General features: G+C 35.4%; 1 protein-coding gene across 3 annotated transcripts in view; it reads left to right on the top strand.

Moving 5' to 3' along the window:
* LOC111161019 (ectodysplasin A) overlaps positions 1-25233 on the top strand; it is a 423110-nt gene that overhangs the window by 139586 nt on the left and 258291 nt on the right. For 2 of the 3 annotated variants that reach the window (XM_022524461.1, XM_022524460.1), the window contains exon 3: positions 16402-16425. The exons of the other annotated variant lie outside the window; for it this stretch is intronic. In XM_022524461.1, the coding sequence (XP_022380169.1) occupies positions 16402-16425 (24 nt within the window). The remainder of the gene's footprint in view (positions 1-16401; positions 16426-25233) is intronic. 3 annotated transcript variants of the gene reach the window in all.

Below are 25233 nucleotides of genomic sequence, written 5' to 3'. Positions count from 1 at the left end.
AAGGGCAACCTCCGGAAGGCCCAAACTTCTGTAAGAGGTGTCTAACACCCAACAGGTTTCTGCCATGCTCTGCAATAGGCAGCTTTTTCCTCACTTCCAAAAATATGTTCTGAGAGTTTAGGCACTGGGGAGACAGCTATGAATGGACATAGTCCCTACCTTCCTAGAACTTACAGGCCTACTGTTAGAGGTGGTATAGCAACAAATTTCAAGAATAGTTAAGAAAAAAATGTCAGATGGTAATCAATATGAAGAAGAATCAGCATATTAAAGATAAAGATAATAATGATGAACAGTTATGATAAATATTTAGAAGGCCTGTTTGAGGTGATAACATTTAAACTAAGCCTTAGAGATAAGATGAATCTAGCTAAAGAGTCAGGAAAGAAAGAGTGTTACAGATAAAGGAAAAGATGAGTTCAAAACCCCTGAGATTAGGACGAGTTTGGCCTTTCTTAGAACCCAAGGGAAAATATGAGTGGAGTGAGACATCAGCAGAGGCCAGATTGTTCAGATGGGATTTATCGGCCATGGTAAGCTATTTGGATTTGTTCTGAGTTTAGTGGGAGGCCACTGGAAAATTTTAAGGAGGAGTGCAGTTGGTCAGATTGTGCTTTAACAAGAGTACTGTTTGCAGAATGGACATTGGATTGTAGTAGGTCAAGAGTGGAAGCAGGGATACTAGTTAGGATGCAACTACTTTTGTCCTAGGGAGAGATAATATGGTCTTAGATTAGGATGGTAATGATGGAGAATGAGAGAAGTGGGAGGATTTGGGTTATAATTTGAAGATACAGTCATCATGGCTTGCTGATGAATTGGACATGGGGCTAGAGAAAAGGAAAAAACTAAGACTATCCTCTCTTTCTCGTTTTAGTATTTGCGAAGCTCAAACTAGAGTGTTGGAAATTTGGTGGTTAGGATTAGCTGGTGAGACAGTTACTTGGAAAAATAGAAGCCCAAATAAGACTGGCAGAGCTCAGGAATTGACAGACAAACAGCAGTCAGTTCAACAGCTGCCATGCCAGTGAGGAGGGCAAGTGCAAGAGGATGAAAAATAGCCCCTTGGAGAGGAGACTGGTGGTAGAAAGCTGCTTAGCCCATTCCTGTGGTGGGGGGAGCAGTTAGCAGGTACCTGAGAGATCCTGCCTGGCCCAGGAGAGAATGGGAAAACTTGGAGATTCAGGATTTGGGTCATGAGGGACTGGGGTAGTTTGCCGTCTCTTGGTCGCCTTCACTGTGATCCAGATATCTTAATTTCAGCCCTCAGGCTACTAGGATCCATATAAACACCTGTCAAATATGGAATAGAAAAAAATCTTTGGATATGAAAAATACATTTTTCTACTTATAACAAAGAGCTGATTAGGTGCAGGGATGAGGAATAAGATTTTTTGCAAGTTCTGTTTCTACCCATCTCCAGGAATGCGCAAAGCTCTATTACTAAGGACTGTGCTAAAAAGGCCTGTCATGTGGTATGTTGTAAGTGTGCATCATGTAAACAGTGTTAGGATTGGTGATGCTGGTTGCCTTTAGAGAATCATTGCTTTAATATTACTACATTTTAAAAAAAAGGAAAAGCAGGGGATCTTTAGGATAATTGGTAAACCAACAACCATCATTTGACTATCTCCTTTATGAAGACAGCATAGTATAGTAGCTAAAAGCATGGACTCTTAAGATGCCTGGGTTCTAATCTGTGTTCCACCACTTACTTGAAGCATGACCTTTGGGTCAGTTAGTTAATATTCTCTAAGCCTGAGTTTTTGTCATCGATAAAATGAGGATAATGTGGGGTGCCTGAGTGGCTCAGTGGGTTAAAACCTCTGCCTTCAGCTCAGGTCATGATCCCAGGGTCCTGGGATCGAGCCCCACATCGGGCTCTCTGCTCGGCCAGGAGCCTGCTTCTCCCCTCCCTCTCTGCCTGCCTCTCTGCCTACTTGTGATCTCTGTCTGTCAAAATAAAAAAAAAAAAGATATGTGGATATTTATAAAGTGCTTAAAACACTATCCTATTAGTGTTTATTAAATAACATAAAATAAACAAGTACTTGGATAGGAGGCTAATCAAAAAAATGTAAGACTGACCCCAAATACCGGGTCATTGTGTAGAGTGAGTAGGACAAAAAAAGCAATTGACTGGGAGTTAAGATGCAGGTGTAGAGAGGCTCTGAAGTAGGACTAGGGGTGCCTGTTAGGACTTGATTAGTCTTTTCCTGGTTATAAGAAAGGAGTTAATATAGATCTCTTGAGGCCCAGAGATAGGTGAAGAATCCCTAGATTCTCTAACACTGAACTATATATAAATAATTGAAATAATGCCATGCTGACATTAGATCTAATAGAATATTCATCCCTGAAAAACCACTGTTTTTCCAAAGCTAAATATAACTCCTGTGTCCTTTTAGAAATGATGTCCTTATAGAAACCTCACTGAACTTCTTTCCTTCCTTCCTTTCTCTCTCTCTCTCTCTCTTTCTTTGTTGGGGGAGAGGGAGCTATCATTTCTATCAGGAGAAGGGATGAAGTAAAAAAAAAAAAACAAACCTTTTATAGTTTATTTTCCTATTAACCAAGACATTTCCTCCTCTGGCCTATTTTATCCCAAGTGTTCCTATCCAAAAGATGTAAAATTGCATTTTTTATATATTATACTGAGTAGTGTTTATAAACATCAAATGGCAAAAGTCAACATCTGTGGATGGATCATGACAGTAATTATAAGTGGCACATTTATCTTATTCCATCTGTGGAATACACAGAGTTAAGACCCTTTTCAGAGTTATAGAGCTACATGGATTTGGAGGGGTCTCATCTATCTTCCTCAACTCTACCTACACCTTTCTAGAAAGACGAATCTCTTATTTTTACAGGGACCTTGGGAATGAAATTTTGTAATCTCCTCCTAAGTCCTTTATGTCATGAATATAGATGCAAAAATCCTCAACAAACATTAGCACCGAATCCAACAATACATTTAAAATATCATACACTACCATCAAATGGGATTTATTCCTGGGATGCAAGGGTGCTTCAATATTCACAAAACTCAATGTGATATGTCACATTAATAGATGAAAGCATAAAAATCATATGATCATTTCAGTAGATGCAGAAAAAGCATTTGACAAAGTATAACATCCATTCATGTTTAAGGCCCTCTACAAAGTAAGTCTAGAGGGAGTATATTTTAATATAATAAAGGTCTTATGTGAAAAACCCACAGACAACATCATACTCAATGAGGGGAAACTGAGAGTGTTTCCCCTAAGGTTAGGAAAAAGATAAGGATGTCCTATCTCACCAATTTTCTTTAGCATAGTACTGGAAGTCCTAGCCACAGCAATTAGACAACATAAAGAAGTAAAAGGCATTGCAGGTTGGTAAGGAAGAAGCAAAACTCTGACTTTATTCATATGACATGATATTATATATAGAAAACCTAGAAGATTCCACAAAAAAAAACTGCTAGAACTGATAAATGAATTCAGTAAAGTTGCAGAATTTATTTATTTATTTATTTATTTATTTATTTTTTTAAAGATTTTTATTTATTTATTTGACAGAGAGAGATCACAAGCAGACAAAGAGGCAGGCAGAGAGAGAGAGAGGGAAGCAGGCTCCCCGCTGAGCAGAGCCCGATGTGGGACTCGATCCCAGGACCCTGAGATCATGACCTGAGCCGAAGGCAGCGGCTTAACCCACTGAGCCACCCAGGCGCCCAAAGTTGCAGAATTTAAAACAATGAAACAGCAGAAAGAGAAATAAAGAAAGCAATCCCATTTACAATTGCACCCAAAACAACAAAATATCTAGGAATAAACCTAGCTGAAGAGGTGAAAGACCTGTACTCTGAAAACTATAAAACACTGATGAAAGAAATTGAAGATGACACAAAGAAATGGAAAGACATTCCATGCTCATGGATTGGAAGAACAGATATCATTAAAATGTCTATACTACCCAAACAATAACACATTTAATGCAATCCCTATAAAAATACCAAAATACAAGAAAGAGCCCAAGCTCTCATTTTTCACAGAGCTAGAACAAACAATCTTAAAATTTGTATGGAACCACAAAAGATCCTGAATACCCAAAGCAACATTGAAAAAGAAAAGCAAAGTTGGAGGTATCACAATTCCATACTTCAAGTTATATTACAAAGCTATAGTGATCAAAACAGTATGGAACTGGCACAAAAATAGACTCATAGATCAATGGTACAGAATAGAAAACCCAGAAATAAACCCCCAACTATATGGTTCATTAATCTTAAAGAAAAGAAGAATGAATATCCAATGGGGAAAAGACAATCTCTTAAACAAAATGGTATTGTTTTGTTCATTCAAAAGAATGAAGCTGGACCATTTTCACCATACACAAAAATAACCTCAAAATGGATTATGGACTAAATATGAGACCTGAAACCATGAAAATCCTTTCAGAGAGCACAGGCCATCATCTCTGACATTGGTGGTAGCAACGTTTTTCTAGATAGGTCTTCTGGGGCAAGGGAAACAGAAGCAAAAATAAACTATTGGGGACTACATTAAATAAAAAATGTTTCTGCATAATGAAGATAACAATGAACAAAACTAAAAGGCAAGCCATTGAATGGGAGAAGATATTTACAAACCACACATCTAATAAAGGGTTAGTATCCAAAATATATAAAGAACTGATAAACTCAATACCCAAAAAACAAATAATCCAATGACAATATGAGCAGAAAACATGAACAGAGATTTTTCCAAAGAAGACATATATATGGCCAAAAGACACACGAAAAGATGTTCAACATCATTCATCATAATGAAAAAGAAATTAAAACTACAATGAGATATCACCTCATACCTGGTAGAAGGCTAAAATAAAAACACAACAATGTGGTGAAAAAGGAACCTTCTTGCACTGTTTGTGGGAATGCAAACTGGTGCAGCCACTATGGAAAACAGTATGGAGATTCCTCAAGAAGTTAAAATTAGAACTACCCTATGACCCAGCAATTCCACTACTGGGTATTCACCCAAAAAATACAAAAACATTATTTCGAAGGGATACATGCACCTTTATGTTCCTATGCTTATTACAGCATTATTTACAATAGCCAAAGTATGGAAGCAGTCCAAAGTATGGAAGAAGTCCAAATGTCCACTGATGAATATATATATATATATATATATATATATATATATATATATATATATAAAATTCAGAAGTGCAAAAGAATGAAATAGTAACATTTTCAACAATATGGATGGAGGTAAAGAGTATAATGCTACATGAAGTAAGTCAAAGAAAGAATATACAATATGATCTTATATGTAAAATTTAAGAAATAAATGAGCAAAGGGGAAAAAGACAAACCAAGAAACAGACTCTTAACTGTAGAGAACAAACTGATGGTTACCAGAGGTGATGGTGGTGGGGAAATGGGGGTAATAAGGGATGAGGATTAAAGAGTATACTTAATCATGATGAAAAAAAAATCAATAGCATTAAAAAGTCCAAACAGATGACCCAGTAATTCTACTATTAGGTATACACTTGAGAAATCAAAACGTATGTTGACACAAAAGTTTGTACAAAGATGTTCAAAGAAGCATTATTCATAATAGCCAAAAAGAGGAGAAAACCTGAATGTCCACCAACAGATAGTTGGGTAAATAAATTGTGATGTCACAGCACAATAGATTATTATTTGTATTAAAAAAGGAAGTTCTGATATATGCTACAACATGGATGAAACTTGAAACATGCTAAGTAAAAGAAACTGGTCAAAAAGATATATATTATATTATTCCTTTATATGAAATATCCAGAAAGTACAAATTCATACAGACAGAAAAGTAGGTCAGTGACTGAGACCAGAACAAGGATGAGGGCTGCAGCAGGAATAAGGAATAACTGCTAATGAGTACAGGGTTTCTTTCTGGGATGTTAAAAATACTTTCAAGTTACATTGTGGTGATGGTGTACAACTCTATGTACTGAAAACCACTAAAAACTACCATAAGCAGGTGAATTTTATGGTATATGAAATCTGTCACAATAAAAACTGTTTGAAAAGAAAAAGAAAAGAGTAAGAAGCAATCCAGCTACCCTCCTGGAAAGATTAAATGGTTCAGTAGCACTGGAACTACATGTGGAAGGAGAGATGCCCTGACTTCCCAGCGTTAAAATCAAGCTTTTAAATAACTCCAGCCCCAGCCATCAAGTACTGCAATTGTACAAGAGAACCTGAACAAGATTAGCAGAACTGCCCAGCTGAGTCAAATCTACACATAGAACTATGGAATCTAATAAAACCAATTTTATTTTAAGCCACTAAGTTTGGGGGTAGTTTGTCATACATTGAGAGATAACCAGAACAGCAATTTGGGAAAAGATACCATAGACTCCAAATGGGTCAGAGATTTAAATGGAAACCTGAAACAGCACAAGTATTAGAAGAAAATATAGGCAAATCCTTCTATAACCAGCATAAGGGGAAAGATTTTTCTAATTGTGTTTCAAAATAAAGATGTAATAAAATAAAAGATTGATACATATAATTACTTTTAAAAAATTAAAGGGTTTGCAGGGCAGAATCTCCATTAATAAATAAAGGGGGAGATGCTGCAGACCAGGAACCCGGAACTGCTCCAAGGAAGTGAGTAATAGCTCTTCACGTCTACAATAAAAAAGACTTCAAGTCTTCAAGTCCAATAAAACTACATTGCCAAAAAAAAAAAAAAAAAAAGGAAAGGAAAAGAAACAGAATTGGAAAGAGTAAAAAAGTAGAAGAGGCAGATCCTGAAAAAGTGGTGGAAAAGGTATTGAACTGACATGTAGTAAGTGGGAAGGTGGAGTATTTCCTGAGGAGGAAGGGATTTTACAGATGCTGACAGTACTTGGGAACCTGAAGAATTTTTTCATTGTCCAGAGTTAATTGAAGTATTTCTTAATTCTCAAAAAGCTGTTAAAGAAAAATAGGGTACAAAAAGAAAACCTGTATCTGACAGTGAATCAGATGACAGCAAATCAAAGAAGAGAAGAGATGCTGCTGATAAACCAAGAGGCTTTGCCAAAGGTCCTGATCCTGAAGGAAAAATTGGTGCCACAGTCAGCAGTGGAAAATTAATGTTCCTCATGAAATGGAAAGATTCAGGTGAGGCAGACTTGGTGCTAGCAAAAGCGCAATTATGAAGTGTCCTCACATTGTAATTGCTTTTTATGAAGAGAGACTAACTTGGCATTCTTGTCCAGAAGATGAAGCTCAATAATTGTGTTGCTTTTTGTATATATATTACATGTAAAATCTAGGTTTTGGTTTTTCGATTTATTAGCATGAAGTGACATTCTAATGAAAATCAAGTTTGATATGTTCATTTTGAAGTAGTATTGGGGGAGTTGCTGGGCAGTTTTTTTTATCCAGAGCACTGGTTAGCTTGAACAAATAAAAGCTTTCCATTATCAGAAAAGGATATTTGAGACCATGGTATATTATTCTCCTGCATTAGAGAACACCTTTTTAAAATATTGGGGGAAATCTCCATAATCATTACTCAATCAGAATTTTGTTTAACTCCCATATACCTGAGTTTTTTGTTTGTTTTAGGGTTTTTTTGTGTGTGTACATAAAAATACATATGTAAATGATTTTCTTTCTTTCTTTCTTTTTTTAACATTCACCGAAACAAAAATAGCATTTTATCATCATAGTTAAGCCTGTGTTTCTGGGATGCCATCATTTTCAGCAACCTAAGAAATCACTTGAAGTTAAATTGAAATTTTTCTGAAGTCTTAGCCTATCAAATTTTGTAACTAATTGGACAATTGAAATATAATGTAAACAATTTAAATCGGACAATTTTAAAGCAGCTGTATCAGAATCCATATGCCTATCTACAGTCCTATAAATGCAAGTTTATTTGCAAGATCACCGAATAGAAAATTTTATCACGATCAACAACCTCCCCACCCAAATGAGAAAACTAGACAAGTCCTGGTACATTTTAATTAAGTCAGTAAAACTTACTTAAGTGGACGTTTAAAGGAAGAAGTTGAAATCCTTGCTTTGCATTGATTAAAAGGTCCTGATTCATGGTATGTCTAATCCTTTGTTCATGGAAATCTAATCATAATCAGAAGGTTAGAGATGTTGACAATTTAGGACCTACTGGAATAAATGGTTAACAAACTTCTATATTCTAAATTCTTTGACTTGCGTGTTTTTCTTTACTCCAACTCATTCCTTAGACGTAGCCTCAGTCTTCTCAATATTTGAGTTACTAATTCAGCAGAAACCAGAAAAACCAGTAACTTTGCAGTAGTCAGAATGTTATCCAAATTTATATTGTTTACTTTATTGTAAGTAATGGTAAACAGTGGTCAATAGTTTTTTGGGTTTTGTGGGTTTTTTGTTTTGTTTTGTTTTGTTTAGGCTCCATGCCCAGCGTGGAGCCTGATGTGGGGCTTAAACTCATGACCCTGAGATCAAGACCCGAGCTGAGATCAAGAGTCAGACATTTAAGCTACTGAGCCACTTAGGTGCCCCAATAAATGGCTTTATTTTTCTTTAAAATAAATAAAGGGCCCTTGGGAATGAAATTTTGTAACCTCCTTCTAAGCCATTTCTGAAGGAAATTTTGTAGCCTCCTTCTAAGCCTTTCATTGTCAGGACATCTTTCGTTTTATTCAAGTAAAATCCCATTACAAAGATGAAGGTATTCCATACTCTCCCGATGCTCTATAGTAATAGTGCTTCTTTGCACTGACTGTAGTGGACTACATTACTACAAAAAAAACTATACAAGAAAATGCTTTTTGGGGGTTCTGATTTAGTAACAGCTTGTTTATAATACAAATATATGGTTTTATGTCTGCTTTGTGTGGGGAAGAACAGGATAAAACTCTACAAGAGGTGTGAGAAGTTTGCTTTCATAACCTTTCCTTATTACTACTAGGTTGTGATCACATCATAATTTATCATTAACAGCATGAAGTGAGTGCTCTTATTTTCTGGGCCTGATTTCTAGCACTACACCAATTATTTTTAAAAATTCTACTCAAACCAAAATGTGAGGGTTAGTTGAGGGGAGAACAATTAGTGGGGAACTCTGACCTGCATTTAATATGCGTCCCCTTTCTTTTTCCCAGTATTTGTTAGTCTCTGGGTCCTTTTGATGTTCTAATTTTTCTTAATGTAGCCTAGGAGAAAGTCCTGGTAGATCCTACTGAACTCAGAAAAAAGTACTTAAGCTAAGTCTCCTTAGTAATTAAAGGGTGTGCTGCAAATAATTTAGTAATTAAAGAGGGGGCTGACCAAACTTGGTTGGTCAAGTGTGATAGCTCACAGTTAACATTTATTTAGCCAACTTAATTCCAAGGTTGAGCATGAAATCTCTTTTTCCAAATAGTATTGATTGTATGATCCTGAGTATTCAAGATTGAATCATGTTAATCCAATATATCTCTTGTAGGTTATCATCTGGTATACATTTGACTTACTGTCGTCCATACTCCTTTCCTTATAACTGAAAAGATATTCTAACTTCATCCCAGCAGATACTATGTTAGCTGCTTAACATGTCCATAAGGAAGAAAATCTTACACATTTAATTCTGCCTGGAGGGGGTACTGCAAAGCATTACGAACAGAAAGCTGAAATTTCATAATAAAACCATTGTAGATAAGGTGTCAAAATGCTGTTTTAATCAAATTTTAATCATCTTGACTTCACCTGTCACATCATATTTTCTATTAGTCACACACCTCTGAAATGCTCACTAAGGGGCATTGGTGATAGAATCTACACCCATCCTGATATGTTTGCACGGCCAGGATTTGATAGATCTTTGTGTAAAGATCTCAAAATGGGCGCAGTCTCTCCATATGGAATAAACTCTTTATGTGGCTACAGATAAGAACTTAATAGCATCTCTTGGCTATAGAGTCATCCTTCTCAAGCAATTTGCATTCTTGTTGTGTATCACTCTGAAGTAGGGTTTATACTGAAATGTACTTTAGATGCTAAAATAATTCATGTTTGTATCCCTCCAGTTCTATTACCATATGCTCTTTGTAACTTTTATTTAAGACTACTTGCAAATGTCAGGTACAGTGTTTAGAAGGTGTCCATCTCCATCTGTATAACAAAGAGTAAGGATTGGGCATTGTGGTTCATCTAGATAATTGAGCATAAGCTAAAAACTCCAGGGGGATGGAGAGTAAGACTATAGCTCATGAATTGGATGAAATAGGGACCTTATATGAAGTGTTCCAATGACATGGACTAGATTTTCCTAGAGAAAGAAGATTTCATGTTGAAGTGTTACCTCTATGTTTTTAGAAAGAGTTTGACAATCACAGTTTATGGATTATTCTAGTATACTTGCTTCTCCCTCTTCCTTTGCCCACATTTGGGCTTTTTTTTTTCACTGTTACTTAGGCCTAGGAACAGCATTTATATTCAGCAAATACTTTTTGAGCAAAAGTTTGAGACAAGTTTGGCAAAAAAAAAAAAAAAAAAAAAAAAAAAGACATTTGTCTCCGTGTTGATGTTTATTTAACCAGTTGCTGAAGGGGATTTGGGATTATGTCTGATTCCCACTTCCACAAAATTTACATACTATTTGATCTGTTTATCTTCTAATGCATTTTTATTTTTATTTTTTTTAAAGATTTTATTTACTTATTTGACAGAGAGAGAGAGATCACAAGTAGACAGAGAGGCAGGCAGAGAGAGAGGGGAGGAAGCAGGCTCCCTGCGGAGCAGAGAGCCCAATTCGGGGCTCTATCCCAGGACCCTGAGACTGTGACCCGAGCCGAAGGCAGAGGCTTTAACCCACTGAGCCACCCAGGCACCCCTGCATTTTTATTTTTAAAGTCTACCTCAAGTCATTAAATATTTGCATTAATTGAAAAATGGAATTTATTATTCAATAACTATGTATCTTAAAGTTTCTTTACCCTCTTTTTTTTTTTAGGGAAATCAATGGCTTTATGTTTTTTAGGCAGCATTGTTTCTCTAATATAGCATTGTAACTAATGATAGTTAATCATTATATTCAATCATTCAACCAGTGATTGAATATATTCAATTCCAAGTGGACCAGTGTCATTTTTCTGTACAGCGGGAGTGAATAAGATTATCTGTAGATTAGCCAGAAGGAAAATGACTTTGTGTTTTACCTTTGTAGCAGGCTCTTGGAAGGTATTTAATTTGATACTGTTATCTGTAAGAAATAGAATAAAACAGGATGAAGCATGTACATGCAAATAAATGTGTAGCTGACGGCACTCTTGAAAGCAGAAAGTGCTAATTTTTTACTTTAAAAAAAATCTGGAAGAGGGCCGCAAATAATTCAGGGGAGGAAAAATTATGTCCAAGTGAAATCACATGACTAAGTAGATAATTCCAGTGAAACCCAGGAAGAACCGCATTAGTGATAGTCTGTAAGTATGTATACACAGTACTTTACAATAGGTTGATTGCACTAAACAAAGAAGAAAATCCTTTCTCTGAGGAGCTTACAATCTAAAGATACAAGTTAGTACAGTGCAGTATAGAATGAGAACAATAAGCGAGCCACATAGTGGGTGGTCTTCATAGCTGAAATGCTTCAAAAACAAATGCCTTCTTGGAAGGTAGAGCTTTGAGAGGGAGTGGTCCAGGCGTGCAAAGAAGTGGAAAGCTATTCTTTGGGGGCTGGGAGGTGAGGGGAAGGAAGGAGGGTTGGATCGAGTGTCTGAAAAGAGGCTCAATATAAGGACGAGTAAAGAGATCAGACTAACATTGGCATAGTACAGTTTGGTGATTTAAAGAACAAAATGAAATGCCAGTAGAGGAGGATTTAGACAGAGGGGACAAACAACATACCATCCGACTTTCTATTACAGCAAATACCACATCTTTAAAGACCCAGATATGGAGAATGCTGCTTGCAACAGCTTCTTGCCAATGTGAATGGCTTCTACAACAGAATAGTCCGGAATGGTTCCATTGAGATACTGTATGTGAAAGGGCTTTGTAAGCAGCAAAGCAGTACAAATGTAAGTCATCATCATATTGTGCTTAGCTTTGACTTCATTAAATTTTTGTTTGGTTATATATTTTAAGACAAAAGGTTAGCAGTAGAACTTCCTATTTTCAGAGATGTTGTCAAGAACAGATTTGTTATTATAACTGCTTCATTTATTTCCTTGTTAGATTATTACAAATGCTTATAGTAAATGTTCCTCAGAGAGTTCTCTCTACTTTCCTTAGAGTTGGACTAATATTACTGAAGATCTTTTTCATCTTCATTCTTGCTCCCTCTCTTGCTACCCAGTCTTGTCTTTTCCACCTCTGTTCATATGGTCATGTATTTTTTTTTTTTTTAGTATCATATGTCATTTTATACTCTACCTCATTCTAACAGGATTTGAGTTGGGTTATTGAGAAATTAATACAAAAACAGGATGAATAAATTGACAGAGAAATGAGTGTGAAAGAATAATAAATGTAAGAAACTGAAATGAGGCCATGGTAAGGTTTAAACCAAGTACGCAGTACTGGAGATTTTATAGCTGGGCCCTAAGTTTGGCTCTGAGTGTCTTAGCAGACAGATCAAAGAGGGAAATATTAGCTATAAGATTTGCAGGGGTCCATGAGGTAAAAATGAACAAATTTCTCAGAAGAAGCAAGCATAGATTTTCTTTAGACGTGTGAGAAGTTCCTCCCATGGGTTTTTATGAATATCAGTTTGGTGAGTTTGGATTTTATCCTGAAGGCACTAGGAAGACAGTGAAAGCTTTTGATCCAGGGGATGACATACAAAAAGATGTCTTTATAGCAGATATAGGAAAGCTCAAATGAGTTAGGGGAGATTAAATATAAGAAAACAAGTTAGAGATGAACTCTAAGGGTTGGGACGAGGATGTATCAGAAAGAATGAAAAGCAAAGGAAAGCTATAGGAAGGGTTAAAAAAATCGCCAGGGTCACTGCTTAGATATAAATGGAAAGGAAGGAATCAAGGATGCCTATAGGATTCAGTTCTACCTAGAGTGATGGCATCATAATCCCTGGCAAATATAAGAGGAGGAGCAATATGTTAAATGAGAAAGCACAGAAAATTTTGAAAAAGGTAAGATAACTACTATGGATTCTTATAGTCCCATTTTGGAGTAAGCAGAACAAAATAAATGGAAAGCTACCATTTTTTAACACTTTGTTTTACTAAGTGCTTTTATGTACAGTATTTTATTTTGTCATTATGACAGTACTGTAAGGGAAGTAGTAAGTATACACATTTTACAGATAAAAAAAATCTGTGACTTAATGCTTAACTGATGCACATGAAGCCATATGACTAGTAAGTGCCTTGTTCACCACCCCCCCTTTGACACCACCTCAAGAAAACCTTCTGCTTGGAGTTATTCATGTAATACTATATGACAAAATCAAGACAAGGTTAGAGTTTTGCCAAAATTATGACCTCAAGTTTTTGCTTTGCTCTACTATATCTGTTCCACTGGGGACACTTAATATGACTAGAACTATTTGCCCCTACACTAAATGTCTCCAGACTGCTATGCTTTTTAAATTTCATATCTGCTTTTTATAGTTCTTTAATCTCTTCCACTGCTATCAGCTGTTACTACTTGATGTATTTGGCAGTTCCCCATTCCTAATCAGTGCCCCTGGAACCAGATAAATATGCTTGTTATTTTTAGACACAATTTTAAGAGTGACTATACATTAAAGACATAGGCAATCCTATTATGATAACCTAACCCTAATGTTATGTTTTGCTATATTTTTATGAGCAAATATACATCTTAATGCTTGATCATTAGAATGTATGTTATTGGCTGTCTTCTAGGTTATTGGCTAGATAGTTGAAGATACTGGATAAGTATATATTTATATATATATATTTATATAAATATATATATATATATATATATTTTTACTGTACAAACACTGAGCATTACTTTTCAAAAGCAGATGCTGTTGGTGGCAACAGGGAAATGTAGCAATGCTTTACTCACAGAAGTTTGTGTATTTTTGGTGCATAGCAGTCTAGTTGCCAAAGGCTTGAGATGACTACCCAATCCCCTTTATTCCAGAATGATTTGTGGCCACTTCTCTGAGTCCCCAGTGCCCTCTGCTAGAAAGGTTATGGATATTCCCTTTTGTTTCCAATAAGTCTTCCCTCCTGAAACAGCTACAGAAGCTTCCAACCAGCCCTTCCCTGGTTCACTTGTCTCTCCCTTTTTCCCTCTGTGAGGAAGCTTTTAATAAAGATTTATTGACTACCCACAGGGGCATCGTGCATCTAGGAAGCACTGCACTCCTCAGTGTAAAATCTGTGTCACCAGCTGGATGAATAAAACATTTTGTGACACATGGTACAGTATGTGCATAATTCAGATGTGTGGATTGTGGACAGCCTGGGCTTTATGAGTGCCCAGCCTACCTCTAAACACAAATGATGTTTTCTTCCAAATCTACTTTTCAAATTTATTTTATTATTTTTTAAATTTCATTTATTTATTTGACAGAGAAAGAGCACAAGCAGGCAGAGCAGCAGGCAGAGGAAAAGAGAGAAGCAGGCTTCCCACTGAGCAGAGAGCCTGATGTGTGGCTTGATTCCAGAACCCCAGGATCATGACCTGACCTGAAGGCAGATGCTTAACCCCCCGAGACACCCAGGTGCCCCTCAAATTAATTTTAAAGATGATGGACAGTCAGTAACCAGTACATTCATTAAGCGAACTGAACTGGATGGAAATAATAGAGGAAGAGGATAGGAAAGGTGATCTCCCCTTATATTCTATTGGGAGATGAAATTAATAAAAGTTGTTATTATATTATTATAATTATAATTAATTATTATAAGTTATTATATTATATATTATATAACTTATATATATAATTATATTAATATAATTAATTATTATAAGTTATTATATTATATATATTATAATAATTATAATATAATATTATAATATTATATTAATATAATTATAATAATTATAATTAATTATATATAATATAATTATATATATAAGTTATATAATATATATAATATAATAACTTATAAGTTATTATTATTAAGTTATTATTATAAAAGAACTCAGCAAAGTCAGTAACTGAAACTCTTGACCTTTCAGATGTTGATAGGTAAGATTGTATTCTTCATGGTGTTAGGAAGGGCAAGTGTTTATTTCTTTGCATAGGTACTTTGTGACAAAGAAGCTACTTTTATTGTTAACTAGAAATACCTACGTATCACCTTGTGCCCAGGAAAATGAGAATGATTTTGGATTTGCTGTGGCCTATGGAAAATATAGCTCTGCTACTAGCATCTCGTGGCTTGATATTGGGCTTTGGTAGAGTTTCTGGATTGAAGGTCTTTGGAACCCATGACCACAGATAAGATTTACAAAGATGATTGGTAGAATACAATTCTTGATGCCCTTATATAAATGCATTTAAGCCATCAAAGTATTTTCTGGAAATAAACAGAGCATTCCAGCCTTCCTGAGAGTGAAGGAGATTTCCTAGAAGCTTCTGGGCTTTGGTGGTTGTCCTGATTTGCAAGTGACCACGTCATTATATCCATTTTTGACTGACCATTCAGGAAAGAATTTGCTTTCCATTTTTTTGTTTTTTTTGTCTAAGTATCTATTACAGGAACGTACATTTGGTGGGCAATCAAACATCTCTGATGAGATGTTTATTGGTGAATGAAAAATGTTTTCTGAAGGGAGCAAGTGGTATGAGTATGCTCTCTAAAGATAATCAGATTTATCAGTTTGAAAATATGACAATGCAACTGAAATATCTAGATTGAATGGAAAGCTATGAATTATGCCTACAGAATGCTTCAGCTCCTCCCTTATGTGACCTCGACTTTGGCAGTATAATGAAAGTAAATTATTAAACATTTAAAAGGCTTCACTAAATGAAAACAATTAGTGGCTGGATGTGTTATATTTGGACCTAGCACTAGAGAGCCTTCACTGGTTATAGTGCTTGTGAGCACTGAAGCCAGCCCTTGATATTTGAGGTACATTATTCACATTTCCCCAGAGCAGCATGATTTGGAGTTCTCTGTCTGATGCATCAGTTAGCTTTAGTGCCCTCTGACTAAAAAGGATATGATGATGGGTGATTATCAGGCATAAGATTTAAACCAATGAGGTTCGAGGCTCTAGACTTTAATTGCATTTCATCTGTCAACTGCATTGAACTTCCCTTTCAAAAACCAGACTAACATTGACCTGCCAGAGTCTATGGGGAGGCTCTGCTATAATCAATCTTGATTAGGTATCAGTAGATACAATAAGGACAAGCAATGAACCAACCAGAAAGGGAGAGGTGGGCATAAGGGACATATTTTGAGCTGAGAAGAGAATGAGATTAGTCCAAAAGAAAGTTTGTACTCCTTGTTGTCCTTCCTCTTTGCCACTACCTTGGTCTAGTACTGAACTTTACTTGCAGATCTCTTCTCGTCTTTTCCTATTTTTGTTTTCTTGCACGACTACCACCCCCATTCATTCCTTGCTCTTGAGACTCTGTCTTAGTGGAAATTCCCTATTAAGTTATTACCTAATAAGAGAAAGACATCAAAGAAAACTGTTAGTTTTCCTTTTTTTTGTATTTTTGGAAAATACTTCCTACTTTTACCCTCTTTCTTTATTAATGGTACCCAGATAAACCTTTATTAGATAATCTTATGTTTCGTATTTTTATAAAGTGACTTTATTATAAATGGCTGGAGCTGAGATCATTGTATTTATCTAAGGAGCAACATTTTCTTTATGGCATCTTGATTACTCTGACATCGTGTCCTCTAGGGTGGTATCTCAGAGTATTAACAATCTTATTAATGGTTAGTGTGAATTTCTCCAACCAAGTTAAAGACACTTTAACTTAAAATGATTTGGATAAGGTCACAAAATCAAATGGTCATAGGCCTAGCACTGCCTAATAATTGGTGCTTTGGAACAATGGTTTTTAAACTATTTTACTTCTGGAGAAAACAAAATTCTATTAGCACTCCACCCTAAGGGGGGAAAAAAAAGAATAATTTATCACCAAAGATCCAAAATTCTGATCTCCCCTAACCATCTATCCCCTCAAAAAAGCTTTTAAAGGCTGAGATAATGTAACAATAATGACATAGATAAGAAGGAAACTGGTTTACCCATTCATTTATTCATTCAACAAACATATAGTGATAGCTTGCTATATACCATCATCGTTCTCTACCTTGTTATTCAAAAGATAATGTTCCCAAGTTTGAAAATAACCATTCTCTAGTGATGTGTAACCTATACTTGAATTAGAGTAACCATCAATTTTATTTCTCTTTGGTGGTCAGTGATTCAGTACTATGTACTTTGGACACAAGAAGTATAATACTTTTGTTTTCCAACTCTAGGATGTTTCTCTGGCCTGAAGAATCTTACCCATCATTCATAACCATCATTCATATTTGTTACATTATGCTTCTAGTTATTTCCAATGTCTTGATTTTATTTTTTCTTTTTTAACATTTCATGTTAAAATATTTATTAATAGTATAATGTGAAACATATGTAACATTTTAATCAATATAAAATTTAATATAAATTTGAATACAAAATATTGAAATATTTTAAAATAAGATTTTATTTTTAAACATTCATAGGAAGTTACAAAAATGGTACAGAGAAGTCTCTTTTACCCTTTATCCAATTTCCTCCAATGTTACAGTTTATGTAACTAGAGTGCTACATCAAGCCAGAAAACTGACATTGGTACTCTGTGTGTATATAGGTCTATGTCATTTTATCACATGTGAATATTTGTATAACCAACCAAGAGACAGGACTACTCCATCACCACAAAGGTCTCCCACTTGCCTCCTGTGCCTTTGGAATAAAGCCCACCCCCTCCCATCCTTCACTTATCTCTAACTTCTGGCAACCACTATATTTCCATCTGTAAAACTTGGTCGTTTCTTTAGTATTATATAAAGAAAATACCATATGTAACCTTTTGAGATTGACTTTTGTTTACCGAACATGATACTTTTGAGAGACACCCAATTTGTTGCCTGTATCAATATTTTTTTCCTTTTTATTATTGAATAATATTCTCTGGTATGGATGTACTATAGTTTGCTTAATCTTACACCTATTTGATTGTTCTATTTTCAAGTTTTCTGATTCTTTATTCAATTTCTTCTGCCATTGAACCCATCCATTGAGTTTTTAATTTAGCTACTGTATTTTTCAGTTCTAAAATTTCCATTTGGTTCTTTGTAACTTCTTTCCCCTTTGCTAAGAATTCCTATTTTTTTTTCTATTTGTTTCTGTTGTGTTCATAATTGCTCCTTGAAGAAACTTATTATGATAGCTGATTAAAAATCCTAATCCAGATAATTCTAATCTCTTGTCATCTCAGTATTGGTTTCTGTTGATTTTGTTTTCTCTTTCAGGTTGTGGTCTTCCCGGATCTTAGTATGATAAGTGATTTCTTATTTTTTTGAAGTTTTTATTTAAACTCTGGTTAGTTAAAATACAGTGTTTCAACCTTTCTTGACACTCTAGTCAGGAAGAGGATGCCTTGTAACTGCTAGGCAGAGGTGGAAGTTCAGGCTCCCCATGAGGCCTCCACTGATACCACCCTTGCAGGGAGGAGTGCCTTCTTATTATTAGGTGGAAGTGGAAGCCCAGACTTAACCAAATGGTTTCTACTGACATCAAGGAGCGGGGAAACCTTGTTATGGCCAGACAAGGATCTCTACTCAATCTTCTCTGACATCTCTCCAGTGGGGAGGTAAGAGGGGCATCTCCTTACAACTAGGCTAGGGTTAATATCTAAGTTTCCCACTTGGCCTTTACTGAGGGTGATGTGAGTGGGGCCACAGTTTTATCTGTGGTGTTTGGGTAGAGTAGGGAGATGATTGTCTACATGCTTTCTGTCTTACTAGTGTGCCATTTCCCTGGTCCTTTGGCTAGAAAGACCTGGGTTTTCTTGGGGCTTCATGTTAAACACTTAGAAATCTTTGAAAAGAGTTAAATAATTATGAATAACATTGTGATTGTATTAACTATGCCATATTTTTCCTTATAGTTTTTTACACTTTTATTGAGATATAATTGACATACAATAAAACACATTTCAGGTGTACAATTTGATGTATACACCCATCACCACAGTCAAGATAATGAATATCTGGGATGCCTGGGTGGCTCAGTGGGTTAAAGCCTCTGCCTTCAGCTCAGATCATGATCCCAGTGTCCTAGGATCGAGCCCTGCATCGGGCTCTCTGCTCAGCAGGGAGCCTGCTTCCCCTCCTCTCTTTCTCTGCCTGCCTCTCTGCCTCTTGTGATCTCTGTCTGTCAAATAAATAAATAAAATCTTTTAAAAAAAGATAATGAATATCCAACACCCCCCAAAATTTTCTGGTGCCTTTTTGTATTCCCTCCATTCCCTTCCCCATCACTTCCTTCCCTTCCAGGCAAATACTAATCTACTTCTTATCACTATAGATTAGTTTGTAGATTCTAGAATTTTCTATAAATGGATTCATTCGATATGAACTCTTTATCTGGCTTCTTCCACTCAGAAAAACTATTTTTATATTCATCTATGTTGTGTGTATGAATAGTTCATTCATCTTCTACTGTTTAGTATTATATGACAATGTTTTCCCTTTCAACTATTGATAGCTGTTTGACTTATTTTCACTTTTAGCTATTATAAATAAGGCTGCTATAAATATTTGTATACAAAAGTTTCTGTGTACATATGCATTTATTTCCCTTAGGTGAATGGATAGTGGAATGTCTGGGACATATGGAAGGTGTATATTTACCTTTCTAAAGACTGCCAAACTTCTAAATTTTACACTACCACTAGCAGTGTTTGAGAGTTCCAGTTCTACATCCTTGCCAAGACTTGGTATAGTGTTAATTGTAGCCATTCTAGTGGTTGTATAGTATTATCTCATAGTGGCTTTAATTTGCATTTCTCTGATGGCTAATAATATCAAACATATTTTCATGTGCTTATATGCCATCCAGATATATTCTTTGGTGATGTGTCTAAGTAGTAAGCTCAATCCCAGGATCCCAAGATCATGACCTGATGAGAAACCAAGAGTCAGAGACTTAACTGACTGAGCCACCTAGGTACCTTGGCATTGTTCTTTTTCTTTCTTTCTTTCTTTTTTTTTTGCATTGTTCTTTTTTAAAACTGTTTTGACTATTGTAGGTGCTTTACATTTCATTATAAATTTTAGAATCACACTGTTAATTTCTGCAAACATTTCCTTTTATGTGGATTTAATTTGTTCTTATTTTACTACTTCATGTAGAAAGCTGAGGTCATTGATTTGAGAACTTTGTTTTTCTTTTTTAAGATTTATTTTAGTAAGAGAGACAGTGTGCACAAGTTGGGGGAGGGGCAGAGGGAGAAGGAGAGACTATCCTCAAGCAGACTCCCCACTGAACAAGGAGCCCAGTGCGGGGCTCAGTCTTAGGACCCTGAGATCATGACTTGAGCTAAAATCGAGAGTCAGCCACTTAACCAGCTGAGCCACCCAGGCACCCCTCCCCCCCCCTTTTTTTCTTTTCTAATATAGGCCTTTAAGTGCTATAAACTTCCCCTGAATTTTTTATTCTAATATATTGCATATTCATCATTATTCAGATCAGTCTTTTTCTACTTTCCCTTTTGATTTTTTTCTTTGACCCATGGATTAGCTAGAACTATGTTACCCTAATTCCCAAATACTTGATTATTTTCCGGATGTATTTCTGTTCTTGATTTCTATTTTAATTCCGTTGTGATGAGATAATACTTTATGTGACTTAAAATCCTTTTAAATTTATTGAGCCTTTTTTGGGCCCAGAATATGGTCTATTTTGGTTAATGTTTCATGTGCTGGTGAAAAAGAATGTATGCTCTTCAAATGCTTACTAGACGGTTCTTTGCATAACAGTGAGATCACCTTGGATGATAGTATTTGCAGTCTCTGTTTCCTTTCTGATTTTATGTCTACTTACTCTATCCCTTATTGAGGAAAGAATAATGAAATCTCTCTATATAATTGTGCATTGGTCTATTTCTCCTTGCAGTTCTACCAGTTTTTCATTTATATATTGTGAAGCTCTGTTATTATGTGCATAAACATTTAGAATTTTCCATTTTATGAACTGACCACTTTATCACTATGAAATTCTTTGTTCTCAGTTATATTCTTTGCTCTAAAATCTACTTTGTATGATTAATATAAATAGCCCAGATTTATTTTGATTAGTGTTAATATGTTACATCTTTTTTTAATCCTTTTACTTTTAACCTCTTGTGTCTTTTTATTAAGTATATTTGTTGTAGGTAGCCTATAGTTGAGTCTTGCTTTTTTGAATCCAGTCTGGTAGTCTCTGCCTTTTAATTGGGGTTTTTAGAATATTTACATTTAATGTGATTGTGGATGTGATTAGGTTTTAAGTCTGTCATCTTGTCATTTGTATTCTGTTTGTCCCCTCTATTCTTTGTCCTCCTTTCCCTCTTTTTCTTTCTTTTGGATCAAATGAGTATTGTTATGTTTCTATTGCATGCATTATTAACTATAATTGTTTTATTGCTTTAGTGGTTACTTTAGGGTTTTTAGTACACACAATAAGAGAACAATCTTTCATAATTATTTTTTCTGGTGCTCTGTATTTCTTTGGAGAGATCCATATTTCTGTCTGCTGTTATTTGACTTTTTCCTAAAGGATGTGCTGTAACATTTTTTATACTTTGGGTATGCTGGTGATGAATTCTTTTAGCTTTTATATCTCTAAGAATGTCTTTTAAATTAAAATAAACTTTTTACTTTGAAATAATAGTAGATTATATGCACACATACAAAATAATAGAGATCATGTGTATCCCTCACCCAGTGTCCCCCAATATTAACATTTTGCAAAACTCTAATACAATATTAAAAAACAAAATATTGACATTTATGCAGCAAAGATACAGAAAAATTCCATTACAATTATGATCCCGTTGGTTGCCCTTTTATTAGCCACACCCATGAAACCATTATGTTTAACTCATGGCAATCACTAATATATTCTCTATCTCTATAATTCTCTCATTTCTAAAATGTTATGTAGAAGGAATCTTATAATATATGCCCTTCTGAAATTGGCTCTGTCCATTCAGCTGTTTCAAGTGAATGTGTGAATCAATAATTTGTTCCTTTTATTGCTGCAGTTTAACCATTCACATGTTGAAGAGCATCTGGTCTGTTTCCAGTTTGGGGCTATAATGAATTAAGCTGTTACAAATATTTGTGTACAGGTTTGCATGAACGTAAGTTTTTATGCATCTGGGATTATTGCTCAAGAGCAAGTGTTGGTTGCCTGGTTTAGTTTTGTAAGAAACTGTCAAATTGTTATCCAGTCTAGCTGTATTATTTTGCATTCCCACCAGCAATGTATAAGTGATCCAGTTTTTCTTTCTTTTTTTTTTAAAGATTTTTTAAAAATTTATTTGACAGACAGATCACAAGTAGGCAGAGAGGCAGGCAGAGAGAGACAGGAGGAGGAGGCAGGCTCCCTGCCGAGCAGAGAGCCCGATGCGGGACTCGATCCCAGGACCCTGAGATCATGACCCGAGCCGAAGGCAGAGGCTTTAACCACTGAGCCACCCAGGTGCCCGTGATCCAGTTTTTCTACATCCTTTCCTGTATTTGGTGTTATCACTTTTTTTTTAAATTTTAGCCATTTGAGTAGGTGTGTAGTGACATCTCATTGTGGTCTGAGGTTGTATTTTTTCCATGGCCAATGAGGTGAAACATCTTTTGATGTGCTTATTTGCCATCTGTATATCTTCTTCAGTGAAATGTCTTTCTCTTCGTGACTTTTTTTTTCATTTTCTAATTGGATTTTTTTTTAACCGTTGCATTTTGAGAGCTCTTTATATATTCAGCATACTAGTCTTTCGTTGGATATGTAGTTTGCAAATATTTTCTCCAGCCTGTAGCTTATCTTTTCATCCTCTTAAGGTCTTTTGAAGAGTAAAAGATTTAATAAGGATGACGTCCAATTTACCACTTTTTTTTTTAGTGGATTATGCTTTTGGTGCCAACCCTAAGAACTCTTGCCTAGTCCTAAATTCTGAAGACTTGCTTTCTATTTTTTTTCAATCTCTTGTAAGTTTTGTCTTCTACAATGTTTTTTTTTTTAATTGAAATTCAGTTGCCATACAGTGTTGTATTAGTCTCAGAAGTACAGCATAGTGATTATTTTACATGATACACCTACATTCATAGTCCATATTGACTTAAGCTTGTATAAGGGTGAAGTTAAGTTCAAGACTGATACTTTTTTTTTTAAAGATTTTATTTATTTGACAGAGATCACAAGTAGGCAGAGAGGCAGGCAGAGAGTGAGAGGAGGGAACAGGCTCTCCGTGGAGCAGAGAGCCTGATGTGGGGCTCGATCCCAGTACCCTGAGATCATGACGTGAGCCGAAAGCAGAGGCCTAACCCACTGAGCCACCCAGGTGCCCCAAGACTGATATTTTTTTAAGACTATGGATGTTCAATTGCTCCAGCATCATTTGTTGAAAGACTATATAAACTTGCCCCATTAAACTGCTTTTGCTTCTTTATCAAAAATCATTTGTGCCATAACAATTAATAAAATATTTATCCACTTATACATAAACTTTCATTAATCTTGGAAACATGCTAAGTAAAAGATGTTAGATGCAAAAGGCCACACACAGTATTCAATTTATGTGAAATATCCAGAATAGGAAAATCTGTAACAACAGAAAGTAGATTAGTACTTGCAGTGGAAAATGTGGGAAAAGAGTGAGAAATGACCATATTAGGGTATAAGGTTTCTTTTTGGAGTAATAAAAATGTTCTAAAATTAGATACTGATGATGGGTGCACAACTCTGTGAGTATATTCAGTACCACTGGATTGTATAACATAAAGGTGAATTTTGTGGTATATGAATTATATCTCAATAAAGATGTCATAAAAAATAAAATAATTAGGCATATTTTTGTGGGTCCACATGAAGTTGTCTATTCTGTTGTATTGATCTGTGCATGTATTGCTCTGCCAATGTCACATAGTATGATGTTAGCAGCAGGTATTTTGTAGATTTTTTTTTATCAAGTTGAGGAACTTCCTCTCTATTCCTAATTACTGAGCTTTTTTCATATTTATCTGTTGATATGGTATATTTCCATATTAATAATATAATCAGCCATATTACTTGGTTTCCAAATGTTGAACCAGTCATGCATACATGGAATAAGGCTTACATGGTCATGGTGTATAATTTTACTCAATATCTGCTTCAATTTGTTATTGTCTTTTTTGAGGTAAACATTACACAACATAAAACTCACCATTGTAGCCATGTTCAAATGTACAATCCGTGGCTTTTAGTACATTCACAATCTTGTATAAACATCACTACTACCCAATTCCAAAGATTTTCATCACCCCGCAAATAAACACAGTAGCCATTAAACAGTCACTCCCTATTTCTTCCTTCCCCTAGCCCCAGGCAACCACTAACGTCCAAATTTATAGATATAGGAAGTACATTTCATGTAAATGGAATCATACAATATGTTTTTTGTGACTGGTTTCTTTCACTTAACATAATGTTTTCAAGGTTCATCCATGTTGTAGCATGTATCAGAATTTCATTTCTTTCTAAAACCAAATAGTATTCCATTGTGTCAAAATACCACATTTTTGGGGTGCCTGTGTGGCTCAGTCATTTAAGTGGCTGACTCTTGATTTTGACTCATATCATGGTCTCAGGGTCCTGGGATCAAGCCCCACGTGGGGCTCCATAATCAGCAGGGAGTCTGCTTGAGATTCTCTCCCTCTGTCTCTCTGCCCTTCCCCCCCACTCACTCATGTTCTCTCTAATAAATACATCTTTTAAAAATGTCACATTATATTTGTTCATTCATTTATTAATGGACATTTAGGTTGTTTCTGCCATTTGGCACATATAAATAATAATACAGCTATGAACATTCATGTCCAAGTGTCTATTTGAGTCCCTACTTTTACTTTTTTTGGTTATACATCTGGGAGTGAAATTGCTAATCATATGGTAATTTCATGTTTAACTTTTTGAGGAACTGCCAGACTTTGCCATAGTGACTGTTATATTCCCACCATCAGTGCCCAGTGATTCCAATTTCTCTATATCTTAACAAAAACTTG

Source organism: Enhydra lutris, unplaced genomic scaffold (assembly GCF_002288905.1).
Source record: "Enhydra lutris kenyoni isolate GAN:26980312 unplaced genomic scaffold, ASM228890v2 scaffoldscaffold81, whole genome shotgun sequence".
NCBI lineage: Eukaryota > Metazoa > Chordata > Mammalia > Carnivora > Mustelidae > Enhydra > Enhydra lutris.
Note: the sequence above shows the minus strand (reverse complement) of the source record. Positions and strands in the feature narration are given on the sequence as shown.